General features: G+C 44.4%; 1 protein-coding gene across 7 annotated transcripts in view; it reads left to right on the top strand.

Moving 5' to 3' along the window:
• Window positions 1-26,090, top strand: part of CCDC88C (coiled-coil and HOOK domain protein 88C) — a 460,272-nt gene that overhangs the window by 60,873 nt on the left and 373,309 nt on the right. For all 7 annotated transcript variants that reach the window (XM_085626546.1, XM_085626541.1, XM_085626543.1 and 4 more), the window contains exon 3: window positions 13,897-14,005. In XM_085626546.1, the coding sequence (XP_085482672.1) occupies window positions 13,897-14,005 (109 nt within the window). The remainder of the gene's footprint in view (window positions 1-13,896; window positions 14,006-26,090) is intronic.

Below are 26,090 nucleotides of genomic sequence, written 5' to 3'. Positions count from 1 at the left end.
AAACAGTTTGTGTTATGGAACAAAAACGAATACATTTCCCTTCCTAATATGTATTTAAAAATTAGCACATTTAAGTCGGTCTGCAGAGCATGTGGCCAATATTGCAGGATTTTGCTAGTCGCTGGATTCTCATTGTTTGCAGTAGCCTCTTCCCCACCAGAGAGAGCTTAGTGTACTGAGTTAGGTTGAGGCGTTAGGGTACAGGAAGCCTAAAGGAGATTTTACAAAGGGTTCACCACTTTTACATAGAGTACATAGAGATGGAAGGCCCAGATGGCGAAAGGATCAGCACACGGCTTATGCCGGCACTGTACATGTAGACATCAACGTAACAGCATGAAACAAACAACTGAACAGAAAAAGGTAATAGCTAGAGTAACATCAAACAGTGACATTTTATATAGCATTACCAGCTCCAGTACCAAATTACGTTCTACTGTTAGCAGGGTACTCCTTTCTCAGTTGTCTGGGTATTTTGGGTGATGCATAGTTTTGGCTCTGTTCATGGAGAGATGAGCCGTCTGGGTGTACAAAGCGGATTCATGAATATGGTGTTGGCTGGGACTGCTATATTAAGCAGTATAGTATTAGGCAATAAAGGAAAAAGGTATGAGGGAAACCATGTCAGCCCAATGGTCTTTGTTGATGTTCACGGAAGGGGAACACAGACTTTTGTATAATAAAAGGAGTGATTCACCGATGAGGTTGCTTCACGGCTAGTGACACCGTGCACTTGGAACCCTACACAGAAATGGTGGTCTCCCCTGCATTAAGAAAGATAAGTCTACCTTTGATGTTTTGCAGTGCCCAGAAGTATCCTGGTTTGCTTTTGGCCCTACAAGCTTTTTCCCTTGTATCATCGTACCCAAGGTTACTTGAGTAGCCCTGGGCCCCTCTGTCGCTGTAGAACCAGCCATGGGCGGCTCCTCCGCAATGGCAGAGGAGCATCGCCACTCGTTTTCTTTTTCACCTGCTAGCTCTGAGCCAGCGTGCGTAGGGAGGGGCAGGCCGGGTACCATGGGAGGGGGTCGGAGGATTGGTTTGTGCACTTCTAAGTGTGCTGGCCAAACACACATGCGCACTTAGGTTTCTCGAACCCAGCTCTATTGCACAGCCGGGTTGAAGAAACAGCACAGGCTCCCTGTCCTGAGCGGAGCATCAAAGCAGCCCGCTCCGGCCAGTCCAGCGCTGCTCTAATAGCATGAGAGCAGTGCGGGGATTGCACAAGGAGTCTGTGATGCGACCAGGAAGAATAACACTGAGGAGCGACGCTGGAGACGGCCGGTAGCTTTAAAAACATGTTAATAAACAATTTCCCCCCACCCCCTACTGCGTGCCCCCTCCAACCGCCTCACCACTTTTTGTTTGTGGCAGCCGCAACAGGCAACAACTTGTAATAGTTACTCAGTACATCTGTGACCGAAGTGAGGAGGGACATTCAATGCTGCATTGCTTGCATGTGTCCTAGTTGCCTCATCTGCGATTTCTTTCTTGTTTTAAAAGACATTTTGATTATAGCAAAACTAGAATGTGCTGCATAATGGTGTATAATTCAGTCAAATATGCTGTATAATTTGGGCCTTCATTGCAGTGTAATTTAGTTGACCCCGATAGTAATCCACATGGCACTGGCAATTTGTTTACGTCCTTCTCCGTAGCAGTCTACCCTACTCTGTGATCCCCGGTCTGAGGCACACTGCTTAAAGATATGTTTGTGAGAATCACTGCTGAAGTTAATATGCTACAGAGTTGCTTTGATGCCAAGATTTATTCAGGTTTTGTGAACGAATCTGTGTTGTGGCTTTAGCCTAGGGGCGTCCCATGAGTATATTCAGGCTGTCCATTTTAGTGTGGGACATACGACCCTCAGTCCAGTGAGTTGTGAATGCCCCCGCACGTCTGTGCAAAGACTGGCAGTGGGCACCTTTGCATCCGATGGACACTGTGGGCTTATTAAGAAAAGCTAGGCCGGTGTAATAGCTGGATCAACCCCGGGACACACTAGGAACCAAAATGAACCTTTCATCTCACCATGTGAGTGAGCATAGAGGATTTAGGGAATGAAGAAGGAGGAATTTTCTTCTTGAGGGACTGTCTGTATAGATCTCAAACATATAGCAGTACATATAGAATAGTAGGATTCCATTGATTTTTCTTCTTTTTTGGGGGGGAGGGGGGGGGGGGATAGTGAGATAAAGCTTCATCTGAGGGGTGATTAGGCCCGAAGTGGAGACCTTCAGTAGTAGTGTCCTTCTTATGACTATGGCTTACCAGTGTTAAGTATGAACACCCTGTGTATTCTGCTCAATTGCTGTCTCTTCTGGGCAACAACTACTCTTAATGTGCATGAGTAATAAGCTTCATGGAAGCACAAATGGCGGTGGTGTTAAATATTGCCTCTGCTTCTGAATTGGGTTTGTATATATTGGTAAATCACGAACAACGGTAGCTGTTGAGTAACATTGTTTTTACTGCCTTTACTGTGGTCCGCACAGCAGATTGTAGAATACTGTATAGTTTATATTTCACGAAAACACGACATTCGCATTAGTTTAACTCGATTTAAAATGTTTCCCTAATATCTTTTATCAGATTGCATGCATAATTGTTTTAACCAAAAATCGCAATAATGAATATCCTCTATAGGTCCTTCTGCATTACGTGAGTCTTACACATTCCTCTGTATCTTGAAGCAGTGCTATTTCTTGGAGTGGAGGTGGTTTTTTGGCGGGTGCTATTTAAAGATGTTTTGTTGTGTACTTCGGGTCCTACTTGTAGTTACCTTTTGGGTGATAGGTTTGCAAAGCCACTCTCTTCGACCAGTAATTAGTAAAGCCCTTTCAGGGCTGGTTTTGGTAGATCTGCATTCTTCACGCCCCCATGCCAGCAAGGCTGTCCGCTTTGAGGGGGGTTACGCAATTCTTTGTTGTTTCTTTCATGGAAATTGAAAGTGGTTTTTTTTTCTAACGTTTTGTTTGCACAGTGCATTTTACAAACTCAGCCGTGGGCTTATATTGGTATTTTCCATCTATTGAATACAGCAAAGTTAATAGAGTACTTTAGTTTATTGTATGTAATATATAACTACCAGGACGATGCTGGTAAGATAGCTTTGCGACGCGAGTGCCTCGTCAAGCTGTTTGCCCGTAACCTTCATGTATTGCTTTGAATCCTGTTATTGCCGAGGAAGAAGCACCCCTGGTTAGTTTAATATTGCCGATTAGCACCCTGTATGGTATGTGGAGATTGGCTCACTCAATAAGAATGCGTAGATTGCTGGTACTAATTACTGTTGTTTGCCTGCTTTCTGGGTTCAGTAGTTGGGACATGAAGCAGACAAACAATAGGTGTAATTGCCTGTATTAGGAGAGATTAGGTGAATTGGTGCCAATAGTCTTTTTTTGCCAAACTTCCATCAAATCAGGCATTAACAGGTTAATTGCCCTTTCGCTCATTAAGCGTCCTTGACATAGGCCTGGGCTCTTAATCCTGAGCCCCGCAAGTAACCGTGATTAACCACTGTTCACACCCTTGGTGAATGGTTATATTACCTATTTGTGTGCAGAGACAGTTCATTTTGGGTTGCGTGTCATCTAAGTGGTCATTTTAATTTTAATCCTTACAAACTGTTCATAGGTTTGTTTGGTTCCAGATAACCCGGACTTTAATGTTTTATTCTGGACGGAATCCTGAGATCCCTTGCTGCCTTGTTTTTCTGTATATAATCTTCTCGTTATCCAGAAGTGTAAGTGAATCACCGCACTCCTCTCTGGGATGGATGACACATTGTCTGCCTGACATCCTCGTGCCAGTCATGACACACATTACTCTGTAGAAATGAAGAGGTGTTCCGCTCAGTTGAACATGTACTGGTCTCTTACTTTTCTGTTTGTGCTTTGCAAACACAGCCTGTCCTTCTCTAAGGCACATCTCTATGGTTATGCTCTAAACTTTGTTGCAGAGCCATAAATAGCAGGCTAGGTTACCGGCACTGGTTCGTTTAAGCGTGAAGTGACCGGCCCCCGCGGTGTGCCGCAGACACATCATCACTCTTGGTAATGCAAGTAGAGTTACTGTTTCAACAACACCAGATACCTTTACCCCTCCCATGTTTTATGTCTGAAAGCAGATCATTAAATTACAAATCCAATTATTCATCATTGAAGTAGAGGATCACATGTCGGTCTGTCATTCTGTAAGAAGTCAGTGCACGGACGAAAGCGCATATTGTAAAAGGGGAATTAACGACAGGTTACAGATTGTAAGGATATTTGTAGTGCTACCCTGGACGACTTACTTGGAGGATGGGGGTCTGTTTTATGGCTTTTTGGCCACGGGGATTTTTAAGAATGGGAATGAGTGTGCGCCACAGAGCCAGCAGTAAGGAAGTTCAAGATGGTGGCCCCCATACACTCACACAAGTTTCAAAAGTCATCTCTAAACTATCCGTAAAATTGGATTCTAACGTTCTCTGCCCCTTTTAGCGATATTGATGATGTAAACAGTGGCCTAGGATGCAATAATTATTTCAGAGGGCCAGGGGGTGCCTGCATAACTGAGAAGGCAGATGTGTGACTAAAGCTCTTCAAATTAAATGCGGTTTCTATAGATACTCGGTGCATTTTCCAATCCTTCCTTGTTGCATGTGTCCGCCATCCTCCAACACCACCCTCCGCATAAAACAGTTGTCTTTAAACTAGTTATGCTCACCCTCCGTCCCATTTGAGTAAATTATTATATTAACGCTTTCCTCCCTACTTTCCGCTAGCTGATTTCACCTCAATATAGCCCTCTCTCTCTCAGTGGGGCTGGGATATTTACAGGCTGGGGTGCTGGCCATCAGCCTCACCTGACTTCAACCCCTCTGTTGTGCTTTGATGCCAGGGGAATAGTTCTCAATAGTGAAAGATGTGTAGTAGCACCAGAGTCCAGGGTGATGAGGGGCGCTCCATTCTTTCACTACCATACCATGGCCTAAGAGGCCCTCTTGCTTGCATCCATTAGGTCCTGTGGCATCCTTGCTGTAGGTGTTCCAAGCTGCTGATCTGTATTTTGAGATGTTTGTTCTTTAGTTTGAAAAGCAAGTATATGTCTTTATTTACTCTCTGGATTTCTTCCACCTGCACCTCAGCAAGAGTGTCATTAGTTAAAATGATAAAATACCCTAAATTTGAAATCGGAGATGGGAACAGTAAAACAGCTCTCCATATTCAAAGAATTATCTGCACTTTCTCTAACAAATCTGCCTGTCATGTGACAGTCTGTGCTTCAGTGCGCAGTAAATGCTCCAAGACTTATTATGTCCACCTTTGTTAATTATCCCACTGAACTCAATCAAGGGTATCTGGAGGTGCTGCAGCACCCCTTAACCCCAACTTCCAGCTCCTGTGCTCTCTGCTGAAACCTTTGCAGAGCGTGTCATGTGCTTAGGTAGCAAGGCCATTGTCACAATTAGAGTAAATACATAATGATTATATTTTATTTGAATTATATGTCAGTTTAATCTTTTGTGCCGAGTTGTTTTTTAATTACTCTTAGTAATTTGTGTTGTTTTGTGATTTTGTTATACCACTGCACGCACTCTGCCTGCCTTTGGTTACTTAAGGGCGCATCTCTTTCTGGGGTGTGTTCGTTTAGTTTCCATTAGGCCGTGGCTTAAATCCACGCTCTCGTTGATGGTGTTAAGAGGTTCCGGTTAAAACGCTACTGGCCGGTTTCGCTTTCCTCTTGCCTTGAGCTGATGTAAACTGGCTTCTCTGAGGCTGAATTAAAACTGTCGAAGTTTTTATCTTTCCAGATAGAAGCAGCTCAAGTGTGCATGCTTCACCTCCCATTTGACGGATAAGTTGTTGATTAATTCTGAGGACTGGCTTCGTTAAAGTACTTGAAAATAGAGATACAACGCTGGCAGCTGTGCTGTGTGCTTCCGGGAGCAGCGCGGCACCGAACGCTGCACCTTTCAAAGGCTTCCGGTTCATATCCAGGTTAACTGTCTTTGTTTGGTGAAACACGCGTATTTCGACCTACATATAGGGAGGCTGGTGGCACAAGTCTAAGAATAAACATGGAAGCAAAGCGCTTTCCATTTCAAATAGAAGTAGCATTTAATAAAGCAGCACTGCCGCTCCCCAGGGCCTATAGTGAAAGAGAAAGCAGACAGACAGCCAGAAGCGTCATCAGTTGATGCGCGAGTTTCTCTCCGTGTGCAAAGCCGGTTGTAAACGTGGAAGGGTCGCCTTCTCCCTGTCGGCGGGAGTGCCCTACGGTCTCTCATTCTCTTCCTGTCCTTTCTGGGAGTTGTATCCCTAGAGGTCCATACATCTTCTCTTCCCTTCTTCACAGCCATCGCAAGGCCTGGGGATCGCCAAGTAGCCCTCAGTGTGCTGGGCTAGCCCATCCCAGGGCTCTGCCCGTCTCGCGGCTTTACTAGAGGGGTAATAAATGTCCAAGGACGAGCCTCAAGGGCCGTCAGCAGGGCAGGGGCCCTGGCGTGATGCCAGGGACGTCCTGCACCACCGTCAGTGGTCTAAGGCAACTCACGTCACCACCAAGGAAGTCTTGCTTCCTTCCCAAAGGCACCCCCTGCTCACCCTGCTCCAGCCTAGCTCCGTTAAGCCCTGCTCTGGCTCTGCAGTATGTCGAAGGCACTAGGACCAAAGGGTCACCTTGTCCCTGGTGCTTCCCCACACCAGCTTCACGCTGGGCAGCAACCGATCAGTCCAGGCCCTGCGTGCTTGCGCATTATGCCTGTACTAGGCCGTAAGTTTCCCAGGGGCCCACACACTCCACTTAGGGCTCTGTCAGGGCACTCCCTCGCAGCACATTCAGCACGAGGGACAGGGGGCTGAGTCTGAGCTCGAAGGGCCAGCAGCCATCTTTGTTCCCGAATGACCCCAGGCACACCACCCATCCCAGTTTCTGTTTAAACAAAAATGCATTTATATGCACAATCCGGCCTTGCCTGCATTTTAAAATAAATGCAAAACATAGTTTTGCGCTCAATAGTTGCCATGAGCTTGATGCTAATTAGTAGCAGTGTAAAATGGCAACCCCCACATCTCACACTGGCTTGGCCTCATTTACAGCAATGTGATTACGATGAAAAACAATTATAGAAAAGGGTGCTACACCAGGCAATACTCCGCTACCAAAAGGGTGCCTCCAGGGGGATGGGATGGCCCTACCAAGCCGGCTTCCTTGCCAGTGATGCCGAAGCTCTCCTTTGAATCGGCCGCACTAGAGGAAGGCTGCCATACCGATGTCCTGAGCTAGCTTCATCTACACTATTGCCTTCACCGTATGCACATGCGACTGGACGCTCATCAAATCTACGATAATCTACATGCAGCTTGTTGCTATCTGTTAGTATTCGGACTATTTTCCAGTGAGGCTTGGACAGTACTGTATAGTTTTTCAATATTACTAGCCTAAAAAAAGTAATTTGTCACAAAACCCTTATCGGCTGTAGTACGCGTTTGTTTCCTTGGCTGGGCAAGTCATTAGAAACTAGCTACGTTACTTCATGGTCATGTATGTAATCGAAAGTTCTGGGTGTACATGTGTGTTCTTGTTGACTACCTCAATATTACTGAATTGTGTTTCTATATCAAATTGCAATATTGAACGCCGGTCCCAGTGAAATAAACACAACTGACTGTTAGACATTATCTGGTTATTACCATACCGCTTGCATTGTGGTTCTCAACGTTTGGTGTCCTCCCGACAAACATTTGCTGTTGATTCTAATTGGACCTAGTTCTAGAGATGAAAACTGTCCAATCGGTGCAGTTTAACTGGGATAAAATACTTTGATGGAGGCTCGATTACTGGGATACCCGTCTCCTTTATATTATTACTTGGACATCTGCGGTTTAGTGGAGGGAATGTACAAAGTTGTCTCTTTAATGGGTTGGAATCTGTGATAGTTGATCAAGTAATGGAGCCTGAATTATTGGTATAATAAATCCAGGATGTCTCTTAGTGGTCACCAGTGGTAGGAGCTACAACCCATTACTTTCCCTTTGCTACCTCCGGTGACTCAGCCGTCAGTTGGGCTTCGCCAAGAATGGAATGGTTCTCTACTTCCACCCCATGTTCCACCCTCACAGTCCACAAGGAAGTAATAAATATTGAGTGGCTGGTTTAAAAGCACGAAGAGTCCGACTAAGGCCAAGACTTGGTCCAAACCTCACCGCCTGAGAAGCGTGCTATTTGCGGGAGAAGGAGTAAGGGTGGGACAATAGATGTAAGATTATTTGGCTGCCCCATGTCACTAGAGAGAGGCAGGAAGAGGCCGACAAGCAACCATCTTGCTACCTAGCAGAGCAGACTTCTTCAGATTCTCTGACCCCGGTGCCCAAATACTTCAACCATGCGAGAGGTAAGGGAAGCCTGTTGAGGGCTGTCAATCTCCCATCATACAGTGGTAAGCCTACTCTCCCCTAACTGTGCACCAGGCAATCCGCACCTTCAAAACACGGGTCTGAACACTATGCTGCCCCGTTGCATTATCCTTCCACGCGACTCTGCAGGATCCACTTTCAAGGTAATATATTGCTGGGACATATTTACCTTTACCTGTACCTGTGCACATGGTACTACACTGAGTAGATGGGGTACTATGTGTACCTTTAGTGCATATGGATCTGCATCCTCACAGATAGGCTGCACACAGCATATGTTGTTACAGCCAGGTAGATGGCACTTTACTGGGCATATAGGACTATTTAGTTGCACATATGGATCTTCACTGATCTTTACTGAGCCTTATGGGACAATCGCCAATCATATGGGGTTATTCCGAGCATTTGGTCTGCTTGATCATTTGAGACCGTGCCTGGGTATTTGGGGCAGGATTTTGGCATTTAAAGCTTTACTTGGTTAAATGTGATTGCACGTGTGCCTGGCATGTGATGGATGAAAATGGTTAAGTGATAGCACACTCCAATGTTATTATGGTTGTATTCCTGGCATATAATGGTGGTACCATTTTTAATGTATAAGTAGTAACTAACCAGACCTATCTACTTCAGGGCCTTTCTGTTTTTTTGTTAATCATGCATTTATTATTTATTTTTTTAAATCACAGTGATGCCAATTCTAGTGATGCCATTAGGCTCAAAGATCATGTGATGTCTGATATTACCACTGGGCTTTTGGAGAGCTAGTCCGAGCACATGATTTAACTTGCCAAACCTTCGCCTTTTTGGTGTGTTGTCATCTGTGAGATAAAGGATGGATGGGTCATGACTTCTGCGAAGATCCATATAGTGTTGTAGAAAAACTGTAAAGTTTGTGAGGTCATATCTGACGGACTCGCATAACCCCTCTTATTTCCCCCGTGCTACCGATGGTCTTCCACAACTTTTCATTTCTATTCCCCCCAAGTTTGATGGAGCTGCAAAGCTTAAGCCAAATCCAGAAAGCACAATATGAAACCTGTGCCTTCACTTCCCTTGAAAGAATATATCACACTCTTAACCCCAGACACCAGTAAACTGCTCATCAGTCCAGTCGCATTTCATTGAAGCATTAAAGAAACTTGGCATCCTGCCAACACATTCAGTAAGCTGAAACCAAGATTACCATACACCCATGTAAGATCCCAAAAGGAGTTTTCAAAAGAGATCCAGAGAACACCGAATACAGTAGCCTGCTTCGTGACAGTTATCTGTACTCCGATCTGGGGACGTCAGTTAGCGGTGATCGGGGTAGAAGCTTGTTACCCCAGGTGTGCCCTATAATACCCTGGGCACTACCCATGCTACTGCTGGTCTCAAGTCATGCAAATAACGAAAGGAGTGAAAGTAAAGAAGGCTCTTAAAACCAGGTTTACTTGCTTTTTGTTCGTACTCCTTATCCTATCAGCAAACCATCAGAGGCCAATAGGAGTGTGCTGAGGAGCTATGGGTGGTACAGGAGGTCAGCTGTGTGGTGGTGTCATTTGGGGGCACGATTTTGTTTCTGCTAACGCTGGCATTTTTTGAGAGATTGACGTCCATGTTTATATCATCAGGATGGAATGATACCACAAGGCCAGGCATCATGGAGGATCCCCTCACTTTTTAACATAACGACCACCCAGCTACACTTATTTCTCGACTTGCCTGAACCTTTGCAAAAAGCAAATCGGATTTTGAGCTTGAATACCTGTGAAGATGATGGGGCCATAGGTTGAATGTCCCTGTTCTTGTCTGAATGGGTACTTTCAAGCCCTCGAAGAAATTTGTAACCGTACAGGTTTCTTAAGTATGTTCTAGGCCACCTCACCATTGAACATATTCGTGCTTTCCCTAGCCCGTGAAATATAAAGGCAGAACCTTTAATTCAGGTGCACCCAGTTTAGCTTTTGACCATGTGGGTTTGTTGCATTGTCAGAGTGCCCAGCCATTTTTACTTCAGCATGAAGCAAAGCTGCTTCTTTTTGAATGGAGCTAAAGTGCAAAATACTGATTCAAGGGTCCTGCTAGATCCAGACATCCCCTCCCCCTGCTGCTCATCAGTCGCAGCTGGCCCGGGTGGGCGGGGTAGGGGGCGGGATTTAAACATAAAAAATAAACTTACCTCACCGGGACCCGAGCCGCCCCCGCTCCTGGCCAGGTCCAGCGTTTTCCTGCTGCTTTCCTGCTCTCCTCCCAGAACAGGAAGAAGGCAGCCTCCCTCCCCTCCGCAAGTGCAGCGTTGTTATTGGTACGGACGTCTCCCTGCCGGGCGCCTATGGGGAGGCCATCTTCACTATGTAGGCTGCATGCAGCCAACATAGAGAAATTCTAGAGTGAGTATGACTGGTAAACAGTCAGATCCCACAGCATTGGGCAAGCCTCTCCTCCCCGACTCGCCCGCCCGCCCCCAACAAGGCATACCCTTCTGCTTTCTCGCAGTGCGAGAAGCAGAAACATAAAATAGTATTTAAAATACCATTTCATGTTTCTGCTTCTCCGACTGCGAGGAAGCAGTAGGGCGACGCTCCTCCAACCTAATGGAGGAGCCGCCCCTGCCCCCCATGCAGGGCCAGACTAGGAATCCAAGGCAGCCCTGGCAATTTTGCAGTACCAGCCTGGGGGGTGGGGGGGGGGGGGGGTGGTACGGGCGGGGGTCTTTGCGTTTGTGGTGCAAGTGTAAAGTACTGCTGTTTTTGGTGCTGGAGACAGATATTGCAAAACCGGCCCCCAACAACAAAAACGGCCCCCACCCATCCAGCCCCTGGAAAAACGCCCGATGCTCGCTACGGCCAGTCCGGCCCTGCCCCCATGGAAACATTGCAGTTAAAGGACACACTTAGGTTGAACACACTTAGAAAAATGATCCCTCATTCTCGAGTGCAGACATCAGGTGGATCCGAATAGCTCTCTAGTCTCTGCACACCTGGGCTCGGACAATACACAGACCTATTTAAAGCATGTTAAGACGTTATGGAACACAAAAGCAGGTGGCCAGAATTTTCCTTATCATGACAAGACTATAGCACCTGCAGAGTAAAAACTAAAACACCTGCCTAGAAAATGCTAAACCAACTTGTGGATGAATACAGGGGCCCTCATTCAGAGGGCTCCCGTAATATAATAGGGGCCAGATTACAAGATGGAATATCTTACCCAGAGGCTTGGGGTGCTTAAACCGAGATCCCTGGGTGAAGAAATACAGATTTATGCGAGTTATTCCTGAAAACACCGTAATTTAAAGTATTTTACACCACCTACCTGCCCATGCCGCCCACCCTTCCTCCCAGTGTTACTGATGTTCCTGGTATCGGTAACTCCATGGGTGATGTATCTGCAAAATTTGTCCAACTAAGAATGGAAGCCAGCGTAGCATTCAGACCACCACCATGCACTGGGCCTTCTTGGTTAAAGGTCCTAGTCATTCTGCAAAAATTAACCTTTGTGTCATAATCCTCTTTTCACTCCTCTTTTGCATCCCCTTGACCACCAGAAACATTGGACCATCCATACTGTGACTGTCTGGAAGGCTAAGTTCAAAGTAAACAACGTGGGCAGATGCTTCCATGTTCAGAAGCCTGCTAGGGAGCAGTGAGAGCATTGGGCCACCTAAGAAAATCCACAGGTTACAAAAGCTATACATTTGTGTAAAAATAATGTGCCTTGGTGTACAGAAGTGCCAGAACAGATAACCTGCTGTGGCTCCCTGAGGGTTCAAGAATCAAGCTTAAAGTCATCTGCACTATATACAAAGCCGTGTGACGCAGAGGTACAGGGCACTATCCTAGTTCCATGCCTTACTGTGGAACGTTTCTGAATCTCTGATCGATAATTGCATATTTGATTAAGTCATAGGCACCTCAAACATGGAGTAGGGTCTCCGAGACCAGGTTTTTAATTTGTGGACTGCACTGAACCTAGTCCTGATGGAAAAGCAGGTTTATATGTTCAGAAAGTGCCTGAAAACGAAACTATTCAGACTTACTTTCGACTGATGACCTGCCAGAGTCACTGGTTCCATCCCGCTTCAACTGGACTCTGACCCCTGCTTCTGTTTCAGAGACTGTTCGCTTTACATCACAGCGCTCTGAAGTAATCAAAAGGCATGCGCAGCGCTTTATAAATCAATCTTCAACATCATTCAGAGAACTACTGAAGACTTCCTTGTCCGAGCATTTCTCCAGCATCTCGCGCGGCATGCCATGCCCTCTCTGCCCGTTTAGTAATCGAGGCTCATTCCCAGCACAACAAGAATCACGTTGTTTGGAGGGAGATCTGACCACCCTGAAGCCACCCTATGGCACCCGCGATGACCGCAGCATTGTGTAACTTGAAAGAAATCCGAGGAAAGTAAAGCTCAATAGCGAAAATAGAAAGTAAAGTGTTTTCAACTAGTAGAATTTTAAGGTTTTCATAACAAAACACTATATAAATTAGCTTTTTCCTTCTGACTCACACAAAAAGTGCACAAAAAGATAAGTGCTTAAAAAGGAGTTAGAACCAGGGTTAGGATTGTGATTTGGGTTTAGGTTTTGCATCACGGTGACAGGAGAATAGGGTTGTCTACATCAGCTTGGAGGCAAGCTATCAACAGGTGAACGGTTTAACCCCGTCCCGTTTATTGGACCATATATACACTTCTTATAGTGCATAAGAATGCAGCACATGTCAGTTCCAAGAGCAGCTCAAGAATGTACATATGTTTATCGAGATGGAAAGTAGAGGGACGAGGTACCCAAGGGCACCCTGTGAAGTGACACTGCCTGTGAGATGTAGATTAAAACGGGGAGCGTGTGCTTCGAGCTCCCCAGCGGAAGCTTTGGGGTGAATCAGTAAATTAATTATAAATATTTAACAAAAGTATTGCCAAAGGTAGGTAAAGCTGGAGACCAGAAGGGCTTGACACACTAGGCGGCGAGTGAATTCCCCTGGTGTGCCAGGAAACTAAATTTCCGTACCTGGTGCAAAAACAGCTCGGTGACCTGATGGACCAGGGGCCACAAGGAGACACCTCTTTAAAGGTCATTAGCTAAAGCCCGTCTGAGACTGCCTAATCACCACACACTTTATCAAATACATCAGGCTTGTAGGCTATGCACAAAGCTCTTGCACTTTTCGTGTTTAATAAACAGAGCTTGATGCTTTATTGTAATGGATGTCAAATTAACGTGTTCAGTTGTTTTTACAGTATGCTTTTTAATGATGTTTCTTATTGTAATGGTTGTAATTAATCCTCAATAAACAAATACTGGTGCTGGGCACTGGCACCAAAGTGGAGGTGTCCAGCATAAGTCCAGGACTCCTACACTTGTTCAAGGGAGGGCACGGCAGTACTGTATCGCTCTTCAGTCCATTTCTGTGAAATATATTTTGAGATCTGAGAGCTAATGTTTGGCAAAATGAATGACGAAATGTCATCTACCTTTCCTGCAAACCCATGACCTATTTTTCTTTCTAGAGATCCAAGGCCATCAAATCAGCGGGTCAACAAGCATGTCAACAATGATGTCAACTTCCGGATCCAGAACCTCGCTATTCTGGTGCGGCACATCAAAACCTACTACCAGGTATGTAGGTGTCAACTTCCTGCAGAAAGTTATGTTATGTTATAAAGGGTTTTATAGCGCGCTCAATTACTCAAGAGTGTCCTGGCGCGTGCAGTTATCAGAAACCTAGGAGAGTGGGATGCATGGGTCAGCTAGTTAAAAAGAAAAGTTTTTAAGCCGTTTCTTGAAGGGAAGTAGCTGGAAGCCACATGTGCTGACGTTTTGCGTGCTAGCTGCAATTACAATGCTCAGCAGAGCCATGAAACAATCGTAGACCTGCAAGTGGCTCCTTTACCTGAGCTAGTCCAGAATTGTCTCACCTAAAAGAAAACATTTATTGCAGATTCTGTTGCTTGCAAGGCGTGTTTTGCTGAAGAGGAGTCCCGTTGATGGTAGGGTGTCCTTATAAGTACTTTTCGCTCCCTAGGCAAAAGGCCAGGTTGCTCCCTCCCTTTGCAAGGCAGCCATATTTGACCCTTGTGTGAGCTGTATCGTGCCCCTCAGCCTAATACCACCGACCTTGTCGAGGGTGCAAATTATTGCTGAGGAGTACTCTAAGGAGAGTGGTCAATGTCTGCCGCGAGAGCGCTGCCAAAGACCCCACTTTCCCAGGCCCAGACTGTAACAGAAACATAGCACTGGTTTTGCAAATATGTGCTTGTACTTTGTACTGAAAACAGGCGTCTAGCGCCATGACCGGTGTGAAGGTTGTTCTGAAACTGTGCGTTGTCATTCTTGAGAAAGAAGTGAACCTAGTGTGTTTCCACGGTCATTGGGGCGTGGCTAGGGTAGGCGCGCTGCTGGTTGCCTGGGTTTGTATTTTGACGGGCTTCTGCTGGCTTGAAGACATTTTCCTGCGCTGAATGACCTGTAATTACACCGGAATGTTCCTTTGCTCTGCTCTACTGTACGCTTTCTTTGCAGGAGTTGTTTCCTCATCCTTCATCTGTTTTTTGCTGCCTTCAAAGCTTGACAGGCGGTCTCATCTGACATTTCCGGTCCCTTCGGTTTCAGCTGATTCACATTTCACAGGTGTTTGTTTGCACCCTGATAAAGGGAGAACTATGCTTAACACAATTTACATAAATATTGGCATGTTGTAAGCTGTCATAGGAAAACACTGCAGAAAAAAACCTTGAGAGACGTTTTTGGATAATGTATTTCTTTCATGAAAAGGTTAGTGAATATGGGCAAATGGGGTGAAAACAAAAACTGTAACTTCAGTCCCCAAACATTGGCAAAGCCAATAGGTTTCACAATTGTTTTGTACAGTTTGAGATGCTCATTTGTGTACTTCCCACAAGACCGATGTATTTGAAACATGGATGTTGCGTTTCTGTAGCATTGTTTTGTGTTTTCCTCGTGTACTTGTGTCCATGCTTGCGCCTCTCTCCTACTGGAACAAAGTAAAATAGTACCTTATGCTTTCAGGTGGGGGGTGGAAGGACATACCCAAATAGGCAATAAAAGAAACTAACACCAAAAAACTCCTGTTGGCTGGTCCAAGATCCCTTAGACATTGTCACGATCCAGGGGGTTGAAGGTTCCAAGGCAAAAGCAGCCAATGGCTGAAGAACACTGACCCAAAGGCCAGTGAATGGAGTATAGTTTGCAAACTGTTTGCCGTGAATGGTGTAGGGGCTGGGAGGCAAAGGTGAAGCTGGAGGCTAAACGGCAAGAGGTTTTTTCTAATGTTGATTTACCTTTCAAATATTGAAATTTCACACAAAATGAGTGACGTTTTGATAGGTTAGTTCTCATTTTAAAAATACTGATTCAGGTGGAACTTTCGTTTCTGTTGTTCAACCACTACAAGAAAACACTTTTATACTGTGTGTTTAATTGGTCGATTGGTTAGCAGAAATGTGTATATATATTGTTTTGTAGAATTTACACAGCGCTACTAATCTTTGTCTAATCTGCAAAATGCTCTGATTAACATTGGGTTCATGGTTGCTAATTTCAGAGGGCCTGGTTGACAGGATGTTGGTTGTTGTTGGGTTTATATCAGAGGTATTGGGAGTGCAGGAAACTACTAAGAAGATGATGGCTTGTTCCCTTGTGGGAAACTTAGTTAAGGTTAAATTCATTCTAGCAGGCTCATCATGTAAAAAGATCTCTTGGTAACTGGATTCGCTTGTGAACAAGAGAGAGTTTAAAGTCCTAGCTTGGATTTAATGGTTTGGTGGCAGGCCAACCACTGAACAAGATGGTAAATGGTCCATTTCCAGCAGGATAGATACATAGTTTTTTAAATAGGGAGTTGTTTCTCTACGTGGGTGCTCACGTTATCATTTTGTATGCATATTTTACTTAATTAATGATATTGAAGCTTCAAAAGGTATACCTTTATTAACTGCACTGATGTGAGAAAGTGGTTTCAACATAGACCAGAATATTTTAGTCTTACTAGTTGCAAAGGACTGACACAAGCTGGAATGCAATTGTACTATCAGAAGGGGTCAGTGATCTCTTGGACTTGAATGACTCCTCAGTCCTGGGAGCAATCCCTTTTCTATTTAACAGTATGCTTTATTGTAAAACTGCAATATCCTATCCCTTTGGTTGCCATCTCTTTTCCACGCAGAAAGAAAAAAATTATATTACGTTTTCTCTCAACCAGGATACCATGTAGGCAAGACAACTGCTCTGATGCAGTTGTAATTCAGTAACCTTAAAAATCTACAAAGATATGGTTTGCCACATTGGTGAATTGCATAATCCGTAGATTTCAGCAAAGAAATACTCCTAGTTCTGGCAGTTCAAAAGTCACTAAGACCACTGCATATGAATTGTAATGCCACACCTGATACTGTGCAAAGATAACGGGCCACTTTTAATCTATTGACTGTTATATTTACCACTTAAAAGGTGAACATTTTATACATACCGTTTGGGACCGCAGAGGCGACTACTGAGAACAGAGCTCAACTATCACATTACCACCAACAAGATTCTTGGCTTGAAAAAGCCTTGGCCTGCTGGCCGCTGGCCGAAACACGTGTCGGCTGTAGTTTGAATAATAATCAATACCAATAAATACAGCACTAAATGTTTTAAAGAAGTTCATTGGCTGTTAGAATTTCTATCCTGGCTATCCTTCCTGATCAATCAAGGCACAGACCTCTCTCCAAACCCAGTTATATGAACATTTTGTACAGAATGGTTTAATATGCTTAGTGGTACTCGTTCCTAATGGAATTGGGGCAAGTCGTTTGTGTTTTGTCTTTGGTAGAAAGAAAAGGCCTAATACTGTTAACTATATTGCAGCAGTGTGGAAAGAGTGGTTTATTCTAGGTCTGCTCAATGCTTTGTTTCATTGAGATGCCAATTCATATTTCAGCTCAGTGTTTCAATATAACAATTATTTCAAGAGAACAGCTAGGAATTACCATAACCCCACACATGTTGCATTTTATTAATCTCCGAAATTTAAATCTTAAAATGTTTCCTAGCGAGACGCTTGCAAAATAAGTATGCATTGTAGAAATTGTTTGCAAACAGTGCTCCTGAAAGCCCCACTTGGGAAACAGTTTGTTTGGTGCACTTATTTTTAACATTGAAAAGGAGTAGCATTTCACATACATTTCTGAGGGGACTGCCAAAATGGTCATATCTGAACGTGCTAGGAAATATTATTCTGTTTGCATTGAATGAAAACCCCATCTAGAAAGCTTCTTATAGTTGTAGAAACAAGGCATATTTAACAACTAAAAGAATAAACAAAATAAATATTGAGTTGGCGTTCTATTTATTTATTTATTTCTGAATTTGTAAAGCGCATGGTTACACTTACAGTGTGTCCCCGCGCTACTTACAGTGTGTCCCCGCGCTACTTACAGTGTGTCCCCGCTTATTTGATTAAGCTAGGAACAAAGGAGGTCCTGTTTAATAAAAGTTAAAGAGTAAAAGAAATAGGCATTTTCTTGACTATCTCAGGCTAGAGTTTTTATGTACATTACAAGATGTGGCTAATTCTACTGATTTAAGAGTGAGGTTGGATATCTAAAAAGGGTTGTGGGAAAGAACACCAAAAAGTTGCACCACACACTATGAAAGCTTGCATGACAAAGGGAGACGTCTTGAAGCTGAGGATTTTGAGTACGTTCCAGATAAGTGGAGTGGTCTCTGAGATGAGGATGGAGAGGGAGGGATGTCAGAAAGGTCTTCAGTCCTTGTTGTGTAACAGTTTGTAGACGACGATGATGATGCAGACCTTGAACATACTTCTGTCATTAGTCTGGAGCCAGTGAAGGTTTTCCTTACAGCTTTCATGTGGCCATGTCATTGGGAATTCAATATGAGCCCTCCAGCAGAGTTTGGGGAATTTGTGTTTTCTTTTTACAAGAAGAGTTATGCCCATCAGGGACGTGATAATAGAATTTTAGCTTTGAATGACTATTCTGATGTCAGAGTTGGAGAGGTGTTCCAAGCTCCAAAAGCATTTTAAGATAAAGTTGTATGTCTCAAATAAGTGGGAGTTGAACTCGAGGGAATGGTTTAAAACATGGCCGGAATGTGCAGAATGAAAGAGGTGCAGCTTCCACCCAGCTAATTTTTTTACGATGCCCGGCTCCTTTTTTTCCCTCTCAGGCAGCACCATCACACCAAGACAAACTTCAAACAAAACATGACCAGGGAGGCCAATTGGATGAAAGAGAACTGCCGCAAGATTAATATCGATAAAACTAAAATGCTGATCTTCGGGAATAAGCGCTCACTTTGGGATTTCACCTGGTGGCCTGCCGAACTTGGACCTAATAACCAACCTGACAGACCATGCTAAGAACCTAGGCCTCATCCTGGACGCCAACCTCCCCACAAAGTCCAAGGTCAATGCCGTCACTTCCTCATGCTTCCACATCCTCTGCATGTTATGAAAAATCTTCAAGTGGCTCCCAATGGACACCAGACATACCATCACGCAGGACCTAATCACGGCAACGCAATCTATGGCGGCATCCCAACCCATCATCTTGACAGACTTCAAACCATCCAAAACACCCACTGCCAGACACGTCCTCAACCTCCCTTGCCAACCCCACACCACACCACTCGGAGAGCTCCACTGGCTCCCTGTCCAAAGGCGTTGCCAGTTCAAGCTTCTCACACACCCATTCAAGTCACTACACAACATGGGACCAACATACCTAAATCAACGACTTCACTTCCACAAACCCACCCGATAACTTCGCTCAGCATCCGTCTCTCTCTCTCTCTCTCTCTCTCTCTCACTCACTCACTCACTCACTCACTCACTCACTCACTCACTCACTCACTCACTCACTCACTCACTCACTCACTCACTCACTCACTCACTCACTCACTCACACGCCACACGAAGCAGAGCAGGAGGTCGATCACTCTCCTTCCAAGCCACCAAATCCTGGAGCGACCTCCCCCAACACATCAGGGTCTCTTCCTCACTTCTTGATTTCCACAAGAAGCTGAAGACGTGGCTTTTCAATTAGTCTTCTTGCAGGACCATCGAGGCTGCCTGTACCCTGGCCTAGCCTCACCACACGCCTACTCTTACCTACTCAGTGCCTGGATACCCTCCCGTGTGACAAGCAGCACTCTACAAATCCCCCTTACATTACATTCCCCAACAGCATGTGGTATTTGGAGCAATAGTGCTAATTAAAGCCCAGTTTCATATTTATTAGTTCAGTGCAAAATGCATACTTCAGTTTATTACCGAAGTAGAGCGAAATTGACAAGAGAACACTTTCTGCCGCCTTACAGACTGTGTATAAGAATTACATCATGTATGAAACAATTTCCTAATAGAGCCATCTTCAATGTAATTCTATTTTACGGCACAAATGTAACCCATGGCATTCCAGTTTTGGTTAACAACCTTCTCTTAGGTCATAAACATGAAAATATACCATGGCATAAACCATGTATGAGGATGTGCAGTGTATTACGCATTTTACAATCATTGTTGAGGGATCGAGGGGTATCATGGCGAACTCGATTCTCCTTTCTTGAGGCGTGAGCCATGGCCCCTACCCACAACAAGCTATCGTAATATCATATTACTTTCAGTGCATCCGTACTGCATATGTGTGTGTATTTTGCACTATTTTCTTCTGAAAGGCAGTGTTTCCAAATAGGTGCTCTAATGCTTCCATGTGAGACACAACCAGTTAATTGTCATGGTGATGCTATGTTGACTGGTATTTGTTACATGTGAATAGTTCTCTTTCTTTGGGGACCTCTTTGTTTTCTAAAGCATTGGAATCAAATTGTGCAGCAGCACCTGCATCAGTTAAAATGTCCTAATAGAGCGAGGGTAGTGCCAAAGCTGTTGCTGCATAATCCCCTAATGTACCTAATAAATATGCTTTTGTGTTGCACAATTTAGGCAACTGCATAATGTTTACGTTGCCACGTTATGCCAGTGGCCGGAAAGGCAGGTGCTCAGACTCCAATATAGGTCATAGGTTCCCAGAGTGACAGGTTCTGCCTGTGACTCCACACCTGAGCTCTGGCCTCTCAGATTAGATCAGAACAGGTGGTAAAACTATTTTCAGCTGCCCTCTTTACGGCCCTGCGACCTTGGTAAAAGTGCTGGTCTTGGTAGCTGCCAATTACGTTTAAAGAGCTCCGTTTCTCTTGTCAGCAGCTGAGCACTAAAACTTTACAACTTGCTATCAGGAAACGTGTTGACACTTTGTGGCTGGATTCATTGCTCTGGCTTTTCCCTCAGCGGTGCGCAGTCCAATGCCTTCAGCTGCAGTGCATCGTGGGTAGAAGAAGAAAGCAAGATGGATGTGACTACTGGATTTTCAAAAGATATCTGTTCATGTTTTTTAAAGAAATACAGTTGTTTGTGGTCTTCTGAGGTTTACGTCGACAGTAATCAAAAGGTGCTGTCCCTAAAGGAAGCTGATGTACGAGGATGCTGAGAGAGGTTGAAGCTTTACCTGTTGCCGTGATTACAAGTTTTGAAAATTCTTAGCGAACTAATGATCATATATGATATTGCAGGAAGCGTTGTGGCATGACCATTGTTATCAATGACAACAAAAGTGACTCCAGTGAATTGATAAAAGGGAGGAATATCAATGAAATAAAAACAAAACCCCAGTAAAGTAAGCCACGTTTCTTGCAAACGTTGTGGTGCAGCTGATGGTGTCTTCTTTATGAAGGCTTGTCTTCTGGTGAGTTAGCTTCTTGTAACCTCTCCAGCTCCTAGGAGCTGCTCTGCAGAACAATCTCCAGAGCTGCATTTAGAGAGCAGGTGTTGACTCTTTTATCAACAGGTTTGACGCTTAGCCTGCTGTGAGCGAGAGCTGAACCAGACCTCAAAATGTGTGACTCTCACTCGCAATGAGTGAGACTCGGGGGTCTCTTCTGTTGCAATGTATCCCTGCTGATAATGATTATTCGTATAGCGCACACAAAAAACGTGCTTCTTTGAACTAAACTCAGTACGGTCCTTTTCATTTTATTGACCACTGAAGATGAAAGTTGAATTAGGCTCGCCAGATTTCAGAATGGAAGCCCTCACCTTTCCGGGCTGCGGGGTGCTGGTGCTTAGTGTGTGAATTATCTGGGGCGAATCTTCAGCTTTTTTTTTTCCATTGGTGAAAAGAAAAACAAGCATTGTACTAGTCAGCAGTTATACACACGTTTGAGAGTTTCCTGTTCACTGTTTAATTTATGAGAAATGCAGACAAACATTTCCTGCAAAACGGCAGCAACCTGTCTGGCCCAGTGCCAGTCCCCCGGAGAGCGATGTCAGTTTTGACCCTAGTAGACCATGTTCTCCGTTCCCACCCAGAGTTGCTTTATGGCAATATATACGTTTATTTTGAAGTTGAAAGGCTTTTTTTATTATGTTGATAGTATTTTGAGGCCAACCCTTTGCGCCAAAAAATTACTGTTTATTCTACATTACACTGAAATACTTCAGTATTAGCCACATCTTAACCACCTCGACTTTTAAAGAATGTCAGCGACCTGATACGGAGTTCCGAACGTGGCTGTGATTGTTTTTTTTTTTTTTTTTTTTTTTTTTTTTAAAGTTTTATTACACAATAATTCGATTACAGGCACGGGCCTACAACCACCAGGGCCGGCCGCTAAGTACAGAATAAAATACACATTTATCAAAGCTGCAGTCGGTTCCCGGGGCTCGGCCCCGTAGTGACTCCGGATAGTTCTAAAGGAACAGGAGACTTAAGTCCAACAAACACAAAAAACTAAAAGAAAAACAAAAGGCGAGGCATAAAGACAAACAGTGCAGGTCAGGCTTCCTCCGGGGAACTCCAGTTCAGACCATTAAGCAGCACGCGAAAGGAAGGAGTACCGGGAGGCTGGGGACGGGGGGGGGGGGCCAAGGGAAATGAACGCCCATATGTAGTCATTCCAAAAGGTGCCCGGAACCGTCAAGGGTCAGGGGGACATGGCGATATCGGTGGTGGCTGTGATTGTTGAACTTTTTTGAGCGCTGTCTAGCCTTGCCAAACAAAATGTATTAAATTAGTCTTTAAGTTGTGAAATTGTTGTAGCTGTAAGGGTCCCACCCAGTAGTTCAGAAGTGGTCTTTACTCATTGGAAATCTGAATACTTGCTCTCCTTGCCAATGACTAGTCGCTGGGGTCAAATATCTCCATAGAGAATTAAAAGTGTAAATGGCTTTTTGGTGTCTAGCTGCTCATGGGGGAGTGTGATCTTTCTCTTCTGTAGTGAGCAGTGCAGTGGATGCCTTTTTGCTTTTTTGCTCACTGGGGGTAGAATCCTAGGATGCTAATACATAAGTTTGGGGCACGGTGATTTGTGCCCTCCTCAAAGGAGACCCTTAGTTTTATTTCCATTCAACTTAAAAAAAAAAAAAAATAGATTGCTTTATGTAGTTGTTGGCGTAAGGGACGGATGAAAATTAATTGAAGCTGTATTTAGAATATTTGAGAGCGAGTGTGCTTACCTGAATACCGTAGCCAAGGAGAGGAAGTCACAGTAGTAAGAGGGTGCAGATAGGGTTTGGATAGAATCAGACTTTAGTAGGAGACATTGGTCGTGCTACAAGTACTTGGTCAAAAACATAGTCTCTGTTCATCTCTCACGGACATATCCACAAGATTGCCAAAACAAATGCGGTGCCCTGCTCCTTACCTTGCTTGGAGCGGGCATTGGTCATTGTTAGACTCTAAATAGGTCAGGCGTTGGCATGTAGCCAAAAGGTTTAGCATGATAGGGCAAGATTGGGATTGTGCAAAAGGCTTCCAGGTCATTGAATGTACTAGGTTTGCTTGAATATGTAGTAGTATTTGTATGTTGTACAGATATTGTATTTGGATATTTGTATTTTGTACTGTGCTCAGCTGCATTTGGCTAGTCTCATGCATTAAAAACAACACATATATACATAAATGGATATTGTGAAAGCAATTGGCTAGTAACAGAGTCATGATCCATAGGGTGTAAGCCCCAGCATGCGATTCAAGATAGTTTGCTAGAAGATAAATTAACATAGGCTGCTAAATGTATGGATGTGTGTATTAAGAGATAGATTAAAAGTCTGTAGGTGAATAATGGAACATTATATCCTGCAGATGTTCGTAGTTTGTGTCAACTGCATGTCCATCAGTAGATAAGTTAAAATGTGTTTGCGTGCCATTGAAGCAGAGTATGTAATCACCAGATGAAATATCCAAAACGCTGCAAGTGGAAAAAACAAGTTTTAGACCCGGTCTAAACTAAAAAAGCAGCAATATTCTTCTAAAGAAGATGAGTAAGGTGATCCAAAATGGTGCCTATGCCTTCGGAAGCAGTGGAAGCCTGGATACAGCCTGCAGCCACCAGTGGGAGTTTCCACATCCTGCCCTTTCATGAACGAACAAGAGCAGAGTTGGTGATCTTGTTCCTGCAGAAAGTCTGCAGAGAAATTTTGCAAGCAGGTGTACCCCAGTTTGCCAGGACTGTCTGGAGCCTCCCCGCTGTCCAGTACGCTGCTGGCTGGCAATAGTTTATTTCCCTTTAGTTTTTCATTTCCACAGGCCGGCTCGCATTGGTTGGAAGGCTGGCTCGATGAGTGCACCTTACAAATGTGATGATCTGAGGGTCAGAGGTTGGAATCTTAGCCTAGCAGACTTTGCCTACAACTTTCTGAAGTCAGTAAATTGAGTACCGTAAAGTGCTGATAGAACATCTGTTACTTACAGTACTTAGAAACAGCAGAAGCGTGCTACGAAGAGCTGTATAAAAACAGGAAGTTCTTAATAGGTTGGTAAACCGAGAAGCATAAAAAAATTATTAATCTTGTACTGCTGGAGCTTTATGTGAATGCCCTTTAATACTCTTCTAAAGGGAAACCAACTTTAAGCAGATTAATTTTGTATTCTAATCTCTGATGGCGCTTTGTTTACTTTACTAGCTCATGATCTGTGATCGGGATCTAACCAGTCAGGTGTGGCTGTTCAAGTAAGGCCCACCTTGCTCACTTTTAGCTTTTGTTGACCATTCAGCCAGTCACTGAAACCATGCCACCGGCCTTCCCTTGTGCAATGTAGGGAAACAGGTGAACTCATTAAACAAATTAAGCCGACGCCAATGTTTAAAGCAATCGATCAGTCCTGACCTTGCGCCTGGCCTGCTGGATTGCGGCAGGGTTGGCTCAGTTTTTATGTCACTAAGCTTCAGTGAAAAGGACTAAAGGTTAAAAGAACTCTTGAACTTCAGATTAAGTTTATCCAATGAGATATTATTCCATGTTCTCACTGTGGACTACTCTAGTTCTTACAGTCAGAGACAGGGCATATCTCATTGGATAAACTTACTCTGAAGTTCAAGAGTTCTTGTAACCTTTAGTCCTTTTCTTTGTAGTGAGTTATAAGCTATGAAGGGGGAGTTAGAGAAGGCTTATTCCCTTGTCTCTCCTAATTGTGATTTGTTTTCACTAAGCTTTAATGCAGATCCTAGTTTATAGGTGCAACATCAACCCTCATCTTCACAAGTGGTGATTATGGATCTAGATGTATGAAACACTTTTGCAGTCCCAAACCCTGCAGTTTGCAAAATCATAGGGTTTGCAACTGCATAATGGTTTTGCAATTTACTAAATCCCCTTTGTAATAATCGGTAGCGGCTGCTACGGGGCAGTAGTGGTGGGGTTAAAAAAATAAAGGAAAAGAAATAAAAGGAAAAGAAATTTAACTTACATGCCGGGCGCTGCTTCTCCTCCGTCCTCCACTTCCGTCGACGCAGGAACAGGAAGCACCCAGGTTTCCAGACTCCCTTAGCCAATCATGACGCTGCTGGTAGCAGCGTCAAGACTGTTCTGAGCGCCATGGTTCGGTACTCAGATGGGGACTGGGGACTGGGAGCCTGGGCATGTTCTCCACCCAGGCTGTGCAACACAGCTTGGTGGAGAACATGTCAAGTGCGTATGACGGTTTGGCTGGCACAAAACGGCTAGCCAAACCATCACGCACACCTGGAGAGTGCCCACCACTCCTCCCCGTGCTGTGTGGGCAGTCCAACTCGCCCCCACCCAAAAGAGGAGTACTGAAAAATAAAATGATAATAACATGCTGTTTCCATCATTTTGTTTGTCCTGTGTGGCGGCGTTCATCTGACTTAGAGGAGGAGTCACCCCTGGGAATAATCTCAATAGGGATTTTGTGACTCAATCTGATTCTCAATTAGAAGTGGGTGTGAAAGAGGCGTCCCCACTGGTTTTTGATTTGCAGTCAAATGCACCCATGGTTTGTGACTCGGTTAGAAACCATGGGAAATTACTGACCCCTCTATAGGAGGCGGTTATTGCTTTGTAAAGGGGAAGCTGCCACTATTAAACATCTTCCCTTTTGGGAATTGTGTTGTGCAGCCTCAAAGAGAGAGGCCCAGTTCCATGTGATCACTGAAAACTCCCTGCGTATCTTACCAACTGGAATTTTTTTTTATGCGGTACCTGTTCCTTTAAAGAACACAGGCTGCTTAAAAAATATATTTACACTATGAAATGCAAGGATGGTGGTCCTCTGTCCCTTGCAGGCCTCATCACTTCGTAGACAATGGTAAGGAATCGCCAATATCACCTGCCAAATTGGTATTCATTAGGGAGGTTGATCTCTGACCCCATGCGCCTGGGAAT

The sequence above is a fragment of the Triturus cristatus genome, chromosome 9, assembly GCF_964204655.1.
Source record: "Triturus cristatus chromosome 9, aTriCri1.1, whole genome shotgun sequence".
Taxonomy (NCBI): domain Eukaryota; kingdom Metazoa; phylum Chordata; class Amphibia; order Caudata; family Salamandridae; genus Triturus; species Triturus cristatus.
This window is presented reverse-complemented; position numbering and strand designations above follow the sequence as displayed.